This window comes from Mesoplodon mirus (assembly GCF_964341445.2).
Source record: "Mesoplodon mirus genome assembly, chromosome: 2".
In the NCBI taxonomy this organism is placed as follows: Eukaryota; Metazoa; Chordata; class Mammalia; order Artiodactyla; family Ziphiidae; genus Mesoplodon; species Mesoplodon mirus.
In genome coordinates, this window is record NC_138977.1 from 48313692 (window position 1) to 48325460 (window position 11769).

The following is an 11769-nucleotide window of genomic DNA, read 5'->3' on the forward strand; positions in this document are numbered from 1 at the left end:
CAAAGGATCAATAAAGAGTACAATATTTTAATGTAATGCTCTGGAAAGTATCAGTATATTTCCACTAAGTTGTAGAGAATTCTAGTTTCATTTTTATTAATTTTCTATACTGGGGTAAAGTATAAATCTTAAGGGAGTAAAAGCAGAGTCTACTTTATTTACTTAATTTTTTTTTAAAAAAAGCAGCCCAGAAAACTTAAGTGCAATTAATATTTATTGGCAAAAATAATCATGACATTATTATGTAAATAAGTAGTTATTAAGTAATGCAATCCTGGAAATATGCAAATATATATCAACCAACATACAACACCAAGTAAAACCAGTCTTTATTAAACCAAACCTTCTTTCAAAATGTATTTTTGCTTAAAATTCTGGAGATTTTTCTTTATATGAAATTGTGATATGTCAACATTATTTCTTTCCTCTATTAATACATATTGACTATACCACAACTTCATTTATTTTGTTTATGTAGAATTTCAAGGATAATAAAATCATCAGATGATTTTTCCACAGTTAGATTGAAAACGAAAAAAAAGAAAGAAGAAACACTTTATATAGCAAAAGTACAGATTTAGGCAGCTGACTCTTCAAAAGTACAGATTTAAGAGCTAACTCTTCAAAAGTTTCTTGATTATTTTCTTATACAGAGGATTCTGCGGGTCCAGGCAAATTTTCCTCCCGTCCTTCAGCGTAGCTCTGCCAGGGAAAGAAGAGGCGCGCCTTTCAGTCCTTGGGTTTGAATTTGGGATTAGGCTGGCGGGAGGCGGGTGGAGAGGGGCCGTAGGGAAGGGGAGAGGAGAAGAGGGTGGGCACGAAGGAAGCGGGTGCAAGGACTCACATCAGTTGGGGGTTGGGGCAGTGGAGTCCAGCCCCGATCACCTCCAGGCTGGAGATGCTCCGGGGATGGACCACAGAGGTGGTCTTCACACACACGCAGCGCAGGTCTCCAGCTCCACCTTCAGAGTCTACTGCGGGTGGGGCGGGGACGGTGGAGAGTGACGACTCTGTGAATAGCCAGAGGTACCTTAGGGGTCTTCTCGTGGCGTGGCGTCTGACCTTCACTTCCTCATCCACAAACCAGACCTCCCTCAGAAAGTGTCTGACTGTCCAGGTGGTAGAGCGCAGCGGGCAGCACCTGGCACAGCGCCTGCGCTCTTAGCCGCGCTCGGTCAATCACAGCTGGGAACCGAGAAGGGTACAGACTCCGCCCCAGCCCGGGGGCTCCCGCACCCTTTCCCCGCCGCCCCCGACCTCCCCCAGGCCCTGCTTCATTCAGCTCTCACCTTGGGCGAGAGCGACGGCTAGTAGGAGCAGCAGCCCGAGGCTGGGCCGTGGGCCGGGGGCGCGGGTGCCCGCTGCCAGGCTCATGTCGCAGAGATGCCAGCAGGAGCCGCGAGCACAGGGGCAGCCCGGGCTGGCGCTCCGCAGACCGGTGGTTCCCGAGACTCTCAGGCCGTTTTATACCCGCGGTGGGTCAACTTCGTCGGAAGCCTGGGGTTGAGGATGGAGAACTGCGGTGCGGAAGCTGAGACACTTCTGCAGAGTTGGGCACTGGGCAGCCAAGATTAGGGCAAAAGGAAAAGAATCAGCAGTCTTGCTGGGAGCTGGTAGCAGGATCCAACCGCCACCCTGAATTCATATAATACATGCACATTTGTGCAGTTAGAAACAGTACTTGAACCTTATAAAAATGTATGTTTTCTTGGTTATGTGCAACAGTAGAGTTCTCTGTAGTCACCGTGTTGCAGTTGGTACAGCAGGAAAGTTTGTTTCCTTCTCAACTCTCAACTGCCTCATCAAGAACAAATACCGTATGCTAACACATATATATGGAATCTAAGGGAAAAAAACGTTCATGAAGATCCTAGGGGTAAGATGGGAATAAAGACACAGACTTAACTAGAGCATGGACTTGAAGATATGGGGAGGGGGAAGGGTAAGCTGTGACAAAGTGAGAGAGCTGCATGGACATATATACATTACCAAGCGTAAAATAGATAGCTAGTGGGAAGCAGCCGCATTGCACAGGGACATCAACTCGGTGCTTTGTGACACCTAGAGGGGTGGGATAGGGAGGGTGGGAGAGAGACAAAAGAGGGAAGATATATGGGGATATATGTATACATATAGCTGATTCACTTTGTTATAAAGCAGAAACTAACACCATTGTAAAGCAATTATACTCCAATAAAGATGTTAAAAAAAAAAGAACTGCTCCTTCACTTCTGCCTTTTTTGTTGATTACCATTGAGTTGAGTTTGGCAGGTGCGTTTCTTCCAGATGTGCCATTTGTCATTGTTTTCTGCTATTAAAGAGTTGAATTTGGTCTCCAGGTGATGACTTGCTTCCAAATTTCACGTGAATGTGGAAAGTCTCCTCAGTCTCTTGAATGGGATCCACCTGGCTCTACCAACCATCATCCAATATACTCTAGAAAGCAAGCTCAGTTAGCCTCATCTATCTTCTTATTCTGAGAAAAATTGTAATGATAATGTTTGGATGCACGCTTTCTATAAAAATTGCTACCTGGATGTTTCTCCATTCTGCTCAGGAAGAAGAGAGGTCAAGGAGAGTTTTCAGGCCATATTTCCCAGTGCCTGCTGCCACCTGGCCAGTACAAGTGACAGGGTGAGATGGGCTGCACCATTGGCGGGAGTAGTGAAGCTCTCAGGAGGACACAGAGCATCTGTGAGTTGCGGGTGGAAAAGATGCAACAGAATCCTTCACAGAAAAGATCCAGAGATCAATATAGACCATCTTCCCTTCCCTGAAAAAGAATGACTTTGGCTCTTGATCAGGGCAAAGCACACCCTCATCTCAAAGCCAGAGGCTCCCTGTCACACTGATTAACAGTGGTGAAGGGCCTCAGGAGCCCACTGCATGGAACTAGCAGACCCCTTAATGCTCAGCAGGACCAGATTTCTGCAGGGATATGGAATTCAGTCCCTGGGCCTGGAATGTGCTTTCTCTTACTCTCCCACCACCTGTCTTTTCAGCTGGCTAGGTCTATTCATATTTCTGGTGTCTGCTTAAATATCACCTCCCCACAGTGGCCTTCCCCAACAGCTAAAGCTACTTGTTTTCCCTGTTGTTGTCCTGTAACACCCACTGCTTCTCCTGTTTCTCACAGCTCATACAAACACAAATATATGACATACACACACACATTCATATATATTTAAATGTGTTTAAAATGCTTTCTCTTCTTGGGCTTCCCTGGTGGCGCAGTGGTTGAGAGTCCACCTGCCGATGCAGGGGACACGGGTTCGTGCCCCGGTCCGGGAAGATCCCACATGCCGCGGAGTGCCTGGGCCCGTGAGCCATGGCCGCTGAGCCTGTGTGTCCGGAGCCTGTGCTCCGCAAGGGGAGAGGCCACAACTGTGAGAGGCCCACGTACCGCAAAAAAAAAAAAAAAAAAAAAAAATGGTTTCTCTTCCTAAATGGAAAGCTGCGTGTGGTGAGAGGTAGTACTGTCTATCACTATTCTAGCTCCCTGGAAGGAACTCAGTATAAAGTACTACACTAGTGAAGATAGATGATAAATGTTGAAAATGAGGCTTTGACGTGTTCATGTGTCTGTTTCTTTGTGTAGTTGGAGCACACCTCTATATGAACTTGTGGTTGTGATTATTTGTCAGCCTGTCTGCCTCTCCCACCAGACAGTACTCTCTTCAATGGCACGTCTCTGTGACTTATAGTCTTTGAATATCCAGCATCCGTGCAATGGCTGGTACAGAATGTATAAGTCATACATGTTTATGGAAATGAAACTTGAGATCCCAAATTGAGTTAGCCCAGAGGGAATGGATAGGAGGGGTGGTTTGGCATATGGATGGGCAACATACTGGATTTGTACAACCTTACCCTGCAGATTTCAAAATTTGCAGTATAAAGGAACCCAGGGAGTAGTGACAATTCATTCATTCTTTCTCTGCATCTAAATAGAGTAATTCAATATGTGCACACAAAAGTAAGAGACATATGCATTATGCAGGAGGTATTAGCATAGTGTAAAAACTGTGTCATGTCTCAAGAGGTGGCCCTGTTGGATTTCAGTAGGAAACCACTAGAGAAATGAATGAGATGCTGAGCTATTTTAAATTATTGGAGAAAAACTGATCACCACGACTGCAGTCACCATTTACTGCTTTATTTATTACATGTTTATTCACGTATGTTATTTGTTAACTATTACTTAATAAAAGTATTTATTTTGTAGACAAACATCTAAGGCATTAAACCTAAAATAGTGAGGAGATAATAAAAGGAAACCTAATAATGCAGAGTTTGTGAACTATGTGCTTAATACATGAGTGCTCCCCAAGGTCCATGTGCAGTTTGGGATAGATGAACTGATATCTTCTCCTATAACCATCATAGTATATGCAGTATGCTATTTATGTATCAAGTCCTATTTTCCGTGTCAATAACATTATGTGATATATAATGTAATCTCTTAATTAGAGAAAGAAAAATCAAGCAAAGTGATATGGTATGTGCTTAAGAGCACAGTTTCAAATTGCCACTCTGTCACCTCCTTAGTTATCTGATTCTGAGGCAAATTTCCTAATCTCTTTGAACTTCGTTTTTCTTCCCTATAACACTGGGAATACTAATGGTAATAATAATAAATACTAACTAACATTGACATATGGGTTATTGTGTGACATTCATTATCTTCAGCACTTTGAATTTATTAACTGTTAATTTCACATCAACTCTATGAGATAAGCAATATTATTATGCCATTTTAGAGATGAAGAAACTTAGGCACAGAGAGGTTATGCAACCTGCCCAAATTTACACAGCTGGCAAGTGGTGGACTAAGTTACTCTCTCTTTAGAGGACATGCTTTTAACTAGATCATAGCTACCTTGTAAGAATTATTTAATTCTTTACAATTATTTAATTGTAATGCATGCAGAACAATTATTTTGTCTGGAATATTAATCTTATTAATATAACTTATAATATTAATAGTTATTAATAAAGTTTAGCTATTACTATAGTACATTAAAAATAGCACGTATCATCAGCTAGTGACTTTTGTTGGCCATATTGTTAAATACCAAAGTTTAAAAAAATAAAAGGATAAGGCTTTTTCCCCTAATAATTTTGTTAAAAGTAATAATATATGAAAACAAAGCAATAATAAATTTGATTTTATATTAATATTTCTTTAAGAATAGTATGGGTGTAAATTTAAGGGATTAGACATTAAAGAAAGTTCTGTTGATTGTAAAATAACAATTAGTAGCCTGGTAAAGCTTAAATTCTCTATTGTGTTTATTTGCAAGGCTGATTCTCATACTGAAATGGTTACCAACTATATATTTAGTAAATGCAAATATGTACAAACATGTCAGGGTAACACATTCAACATCAAGTAGAATCTGTGTTGTTATTATTATTATTGAAAATACTATCATATATTATTAAAAATATATATGATATCATATATCATCATAAATTTTTTGCTCTCCTGGTATTAAATATATCCACTTTAAAGTAAATAACCACTGCTTACAAGACTCACATTCTACAGCTTTATTATTTTTAGGATTTGAAAGCTAAAATAAACATTAGAAAAATCTTTCAGAGAATGTTTTGAAACAAGACATCCTAGGACTAAGACAATGAAAAACACTATTTAAACACTATTAATATATAAGTGCCTAAATATATTAATAAACATTTATTGAGCAAGTGTTCCATGCTGGGCCCTGTGTGGTGCCTAATATCACTGACCATTATGGAATCATCATGGGCACATCTAGTCTAACAGTACAGAGGAGCAAGATAAGTGAACACGGTTGTATTTGGAAAGAAATTTTTAAAGAGGAAATGCAAAACACAGTACCACATTTAGCCAAGAGTTAGGGAGTAAACCACGTATTTTGAAACTAGCCTTGCTTACTTTCTTTTTTTATTAATTTTTAAATTTTTATGCAATTTTTAAAGTTACTTTCCATTTACAGTTATTATGAAATATTGGCTCTATTCCCCCTGTTGTACAATGCATCCTTGAGCTTATCTTACACTCTAGCCATGCTTACTTTCATCTTCTCTCTGTCATCTATTAATCAGCCATCTCAGAACAAAATGTGACTTTTTGAGCAGAACAGAACACACATCCAAAGCTTCATACGGTATTACTCGGTATCCTGGATAAATAAGAACTCTAGAAAGCCAAGACCTCAAACTTTTATCCTTCTTGGGAGATAAAATGGCTTGACAGAAAGCGAAAAGATTAAGCAGCTGACCCACCATCTTCCAATATTTTCTGGACTATTTTCTTGATTCTGGGAGCTTCTGGGTCCAGGCAGATTTTCTTCTCATTCTTCAACGTTGCTCTGCAAGAGAGAATAGAATTATCCGAGAGCATCCTGGCACACTATCAGAAGGGATCCAACAGTGTCGGTAGGGTTGGAGGTGAAGGGCTTCCCTAGTGAGGCAATACTGCAGAAGCAGAGACTTACATTACTTCGATGTTGGTGCAGTGGGGTCCTGCCCTGATCACTTCCAAACTTTGGATGTTACTGGGATGAATGCCAGAGGTGGTCTTCAAACATGAGCAGCGAAGTTCAATGTACCGCCTTCTATCCATACTTTTAGCTAGGGTAGAAGGTGTGATTCTATGAGTGGTCATGATTATCTCAAGGATCTTCCCTATTGATGGGTACCTCTCTCACAAGGCCATTGCGAGTCTGATCGGTAAACCTTTAGGAAAGTACCCTAACAGAATTCCTGGCACATGAGTGCAGCGCCTCCATTTAGAGTTATTCATATAGTGCCCTTCTCCAGTCCCAGGAGCATCAGGACAGTCCATCCCCCAGACACAGCTGCAGCAGAAGCAGCCTCAGGTGCAGGGAAACAGAGACTCCACCTTCAGCTTTCCCTAAGTTTCTCTTACGTTCTCCAGTGGTGGAGGGAACCAGCGTGGTCAGGAGCAGTGACATCAGCAGCAACTCCTGCAGGACAGGAAGTGGGATGGCCCTGGTACAGGAGGAGGTGGTGCTGCCTCTGAGGCTCATGGCAGAAAAGACTGAGTTAGAGGTGTTAGCCTGGGAGTCTGCAGCTAAGTCGCTTTCACGGTCTCCTGCTGTCTTTTATACACACTCCCTCAAGGCCAGTAGGGAGAAAAAGGATAGGGATGGGGGAAGTGAGGATGTGTGGTAATATATGTGTAAGAGTGGTCAAGTTGTGCCCAACCCAGATAAATGCCAGGCAAGTCAAATTCCTGCTAAATTTCATTTTAAGCATCCCTGCACACTCTCACTCCCCCCTTCTCAGTATCCATCTCCCTTACACATATTTAATACTCTACTCAGGCAAGAACTAGACTGAAATATTACATATATTTTCTTTGTATAATTATGTAATATGCCCTGCCTTTCCTATAATGCAATTTAGAGGCCTTATAGACACTTTATGTGTATCTGAAAGCATAAGTATGCGGCCCTTGGAAAAGAGAGTTATCTTCTCTTTCCAGTTGCCAAGGAAAGCAGATGTTCCTATCTTGGTTGTTGATAAGTACTGGGATTCGTTTGGAGTATGTGGATAAAATAGGAGCCAATTACCATCAAAGTCTCACTTTGCATATTAGTTTATGGGCTTCTTTCTGTCTTCCAAATATATTATCTTTTGTAATTTTATCCAGAAACTAGAAGCAAACTCATCCTCTTTTCTGTTATAAAATAAACTACTTTTTTCTATCATCTGAGTATACCCTAGAAAACAAGACCCAGCAGCTTTATTTTTCATTGTTAATCTAGCTGAGAAATGTATAATACAATTCACTGTAAAAGATGCATAACCTGCAGATGCATGTGGGATAAAGCATGCAAGTTCCTCTTCATCATTACTCCACATTCCCGGTCTCCGATGGTAACCACTGGTAACAACTTGGCACTAGTTTTCTATTCTCTCTACATTTATATACACACATATACATATACATAGAGCCACACACATAATATTGGGTAACTTTTTGGCCAACCCAATACATAGAGATAAATATATAAAGAGGTAGATATAGATTTTTTTATATAAATGGGATTATTATATAGCTTTTATCCTTCAAAAATATGTCTTCAGCATCCTTGCATGCTACCTCAGTGTCACTTTTCCCCACTCTTTTCAATGTCTGCATAACATTCTATAGCATGGGCTCTTGTTCAACTTCTGTCCCATTGGTGACCTTGAAGGTGTTTCCATTTTTGAACTTTTATATGAACTGCAGTAACATCTTTATTCCTCAAGTCTCAGACACCAATTAAGGGTCTTGATCTCAAACCCCACATGATAAAGCCCTGCAGCTATGCAGAGATAGACCTGCACATCACATACTGGCTTGCATACGCTATTGTCTGGATCTCTGCCCCATCTATGAGGCTTGCTTCCTCAACAGGACTGTACACTTTTTTTAAGGTTTTTAAAATAATGTTTATTTCTTAAAAGTTAACATGTGCATAATAGGAAACCGAAAAACACAAGAAGTAAAAAACAGTCATCCATAATCACAAGCAGTTTGCTGTTTGATGCGTCCTTCTAAATCTCATTTGTGTATCTACACAACTAAGCATCCATTTTTATGTAATTCAGATTTTACAGTCATGTATCATGCTTTTTCACACATCATGAATATTTACCATTTCAAAGTCCCACAGCTATATGAGTATTTTTATAACCAAGAATACACTACATCAACTCAATCTGGAAGGAAAAATATATAATCCTGCCTTTCTTGGCAATAAAAATTTCATTAAAGACAAAAATGGCAACAGGCCTCTAGATATTGGCAGACTTATGATTAAAATACTACATTCCCTTAACGTTAAATTAAAAATGAGACATAACACAACAGAGTACACAAAGCATAATGCTTCTAAGAGGATTCATTATCTGATCTAAACAATTAAAGTATTAGCAAGAAGGTATGTTTCCATTGACTTACTTAACAATATATTCCTATAGCACAGCCAAGAGATGCACACACATCAACGGTTATTATCAAAATATAAATATGAACACGTCCACATACATCCCTCCCTTTATACTTCCTTCTGTCCCTCTTTTGCCAACCTAATGAAAGAGTCCTGACGTATATTTCTGAGACGGTTTAACCATTCCATGTCCAAGGTGCTGCTTTTTTTAAAATCAATTATAACAAAGATATTTACAAATTGGTTAATTCACTAGCTCTAGTTTTTATCCTACATCGTCACCTCAGGTCATCTAAAAAGCTTAGATGTTGCAAAGTAAAGAATGAACCTTGGGCTTCCCTGGTGGCGCAGTGGTTGAGAGTCCGCCTGCCGATGCAGGGGACATGGGTTCGTGCCTTGGTGCGGGAAGATCCCACATGCCACGGAGTGGCTGGGCCCGTGAGCCGTGGCCACTGAGCCTGCGCGTCCGGAGCCTGTGCTCCACAACGGGAGAGGCCACAGCAGTGAGAGGCCCGCATACCGCAAAAAAAAAAAAAAAAAAAAAAGAATGAACCTTGTCCACAATAAACATAGGTACTTTACAAAAATGCACATATAGACCTATGGTTATAACCTAAAACTGTCTTCTAGACATGGAGATATTAACCAAGAGCCCTTCCTTTCACTCTTCCTCTTACCCTTCCACCAGCATTTCAATGACTAAGTACAGGACTACATCTAGCTCTAAGAAGTGGATTAACATAGACACTCCCAGAAGATACAGCCCTTCCTAAAAAACAACAAAAGAGCATTTATAAAGGGATTATTTTACTACCTCTACTTTTAATATATTTTAGGCATTAGGACTTGCTTATTCTTTAATGCACAACAATATTAACTGAAATGCACAAGTAGAACAATGGTTAGACAATCTGAACGTCTAGACTCATGGGCACAGAATCCCCCTCTGTACACTTTTGAATACAGAGGCATGTCCAAGGTTTCTTTGAATGCCTCATGTATCCTATAATGTGTAAGGTAACACGATATACAGTAGGTCTTAGCTAAACAGTGTTAGTGAATAAATCAATGAATATGTATCACTAAAGGAAAGTTTCGTTTTCATTTCTAATCAGTCACAATTCTCAAATTAGACTTCACATGGCCCAAAGTACCTGTGGTATAAAAAGGTGATTTGGAAGGCTGGGCAAAAAGGATGAGGCCCCAGACACAGGTTGTCTTCCTCTTACAACTATGTCCAAATCTTACACAATATTTAAACTTCCCATTTTCTTTTTTCTTATTTATTTATACCTTTAAATTTTTAGAAGAAACTCTTAAAACATTAAATGTATAAGATTACTTTTTATCAAAAGAATGACTACAGTAAATGATTTCCAACTTTTAAAAAATTTTAAGCCAATTTTTCCTGTTGTTTAGCAGTTACTGACTATGCCTACTTAAGTTCTTATTTCCTGTTTTCCAGTGTATTCCTTATTTTTCTCCACCCCATTTGTTTTCTTCTTATAACTTACAGTCTAGCAGTAGAACATATTAAATTAACCTGATTTTCCACCTCTCCCAACCCCAAAATTCATAGCGTAGCAGGTAAGCTTAAGGAAAATCTTAAGCTGAAAAAAATTAGTATCCTTCTAAGAGTGACCATGTGAAGTGAATTATAGAAAGAATTTCAACAGGAAACAGAATCAGGAGAGCAAACTTCCTTCTGGTTCTTCCTGAGTGATGATGGTATAGCCTTTCCCCATTATTGTGATTAAACTATTGCTAATTCACAAATCAGATATGTTTGTATTCAACCATAAGCTCAAGACCATTTCCACAGCAAGATATAAAGTTTTTTGGCATTATTCATCATATCATTCTTTTTCTGTCCATCCCACCTCTCCCCTCTGCAACACGTGCTGTTTACTATATCTGTGAGTTTCACTGTACGCTTCCCCCTCCCCGACCCCCATACAAACACTATCCACATTTCCTTCCTGGTTCACTTACTAAGATTAGTCAAAAGTTCCTAATCCTTTTGGGGAAACTATATGGAAAGTCTTCTGAGCTAATGATGCTACTTGACTTAGTTGATACCAGGAAAGAGGTAGGCATGTAGCACAGGATCATCAACTCATTGTCTTAATCAACAAGTGTATTTTGTCACAAAAGACACATCGACAGCAAGGTTTGTGAGGAAGTATTAACACATTTCTTGAGTCACTAAAATTTCACAAGCCTATTAGTCAGCGTTTGAGGTAAGTAACGTTTTGCTAGTTTTCATTTCTTCAATATACATTAAGTATCTACTATGTGCCAGGCATTACAAAGTCTCTTTGCTGTGTGACTTAGTCATTTAACTACTTCTTTTTTAAAAGTGAGCTCTCAAATATTTGTGCAAAGCAATGGGGTATAAATACTAATTTGCTATTACTACTACTACTATTGCTAACTGCTATTACTGTCACATGCAAAATTTTCTTGGGTTTCCATGAAGAGAAACATAATACTGACATGAATAACCTGACTATACAGAAATGGGTAAAAAATATTGTAAAATCAGTTATTCAAGCAAAAGAAGTTGCTTTATGCAAAGTTATAACTTCAGAGAATGCTAGAAAATTAGTGTCAGAGGTTCTTGGGTTTAAAAATGACTTGACAGCTTTTTATGACTCTTACATTTTCTCCCTGTTTTTTTTTTTTTGTGGTAAGTTACTTTATCTCTTTTTCCTTTAAGTCATTGTCTTATAAATAGCAGTGTCATTCAGGAAACTAGCAAGTTTTCTAAGACTCAGAACAGAACTTATCTGTTAGCTATTTTAAAAGAAAATATCTA

At 39.4% G+C, this 11769-nt stretch overlaps 2 protein-coding genes across 4 annotated transcripts; both read right to left on the minus strand.

Moving 5' to 3' along the window:
- Positions 1–201: 201 nt before the first annotated feature.
- Positions 202–1426, minus strand: LOC309795646 (platelet factor 4-like). Of its 3 annotated transcripts, none has more exons than XM_082608211.1 (3): positions 1290–1426; positions 845–971; positions 202–702 (listed from the first exon to the last, which is right to left on the minus strand). In XM_082608211.1, exons 1-3 carry the CDS (start codon positions 1372–1374, stop codon positions 615–617), a joined length of 300 nt encoding a protein of 99 aa, XP_082464337.1. In that variant the 5' UTR covers positions 1375–1426; the 3' UTR covers positions 202–614. The 3 variants fall into 3 exon arrangements, with proteins under 3 accessions (XP_082464337.1, XP_082464336.1, XP_082464335.1); XM_082608210.1 differs by having other exon boundaries at positions 845–974; XM_082608209.1 differs by having other exon boundaries at positions 845–1010.
- A 4304-nt stretch (positions 1427–5730) lies between these two features.
- Positions 5731–7040, minus strand: PPBP (pro-platelet basic protein; the record flags this gene model as incomplete). Its single annotated transcript, XM_082610750.1, has 3 exons — positions 5731–6359; positions 6486–6621; positions 6920–7040. The coding sequence occupies 3 exons, from the start codon at positions 7038–7040 to the stop codon at positions 6257–6259; spliced, it is 360 nt and encodes a 119-aa protein (XP_082466876.1). The 3' UTR covers positions 5731–6256.
- Positions 7041–11769: the final 4729 nt, after the last annotated feature.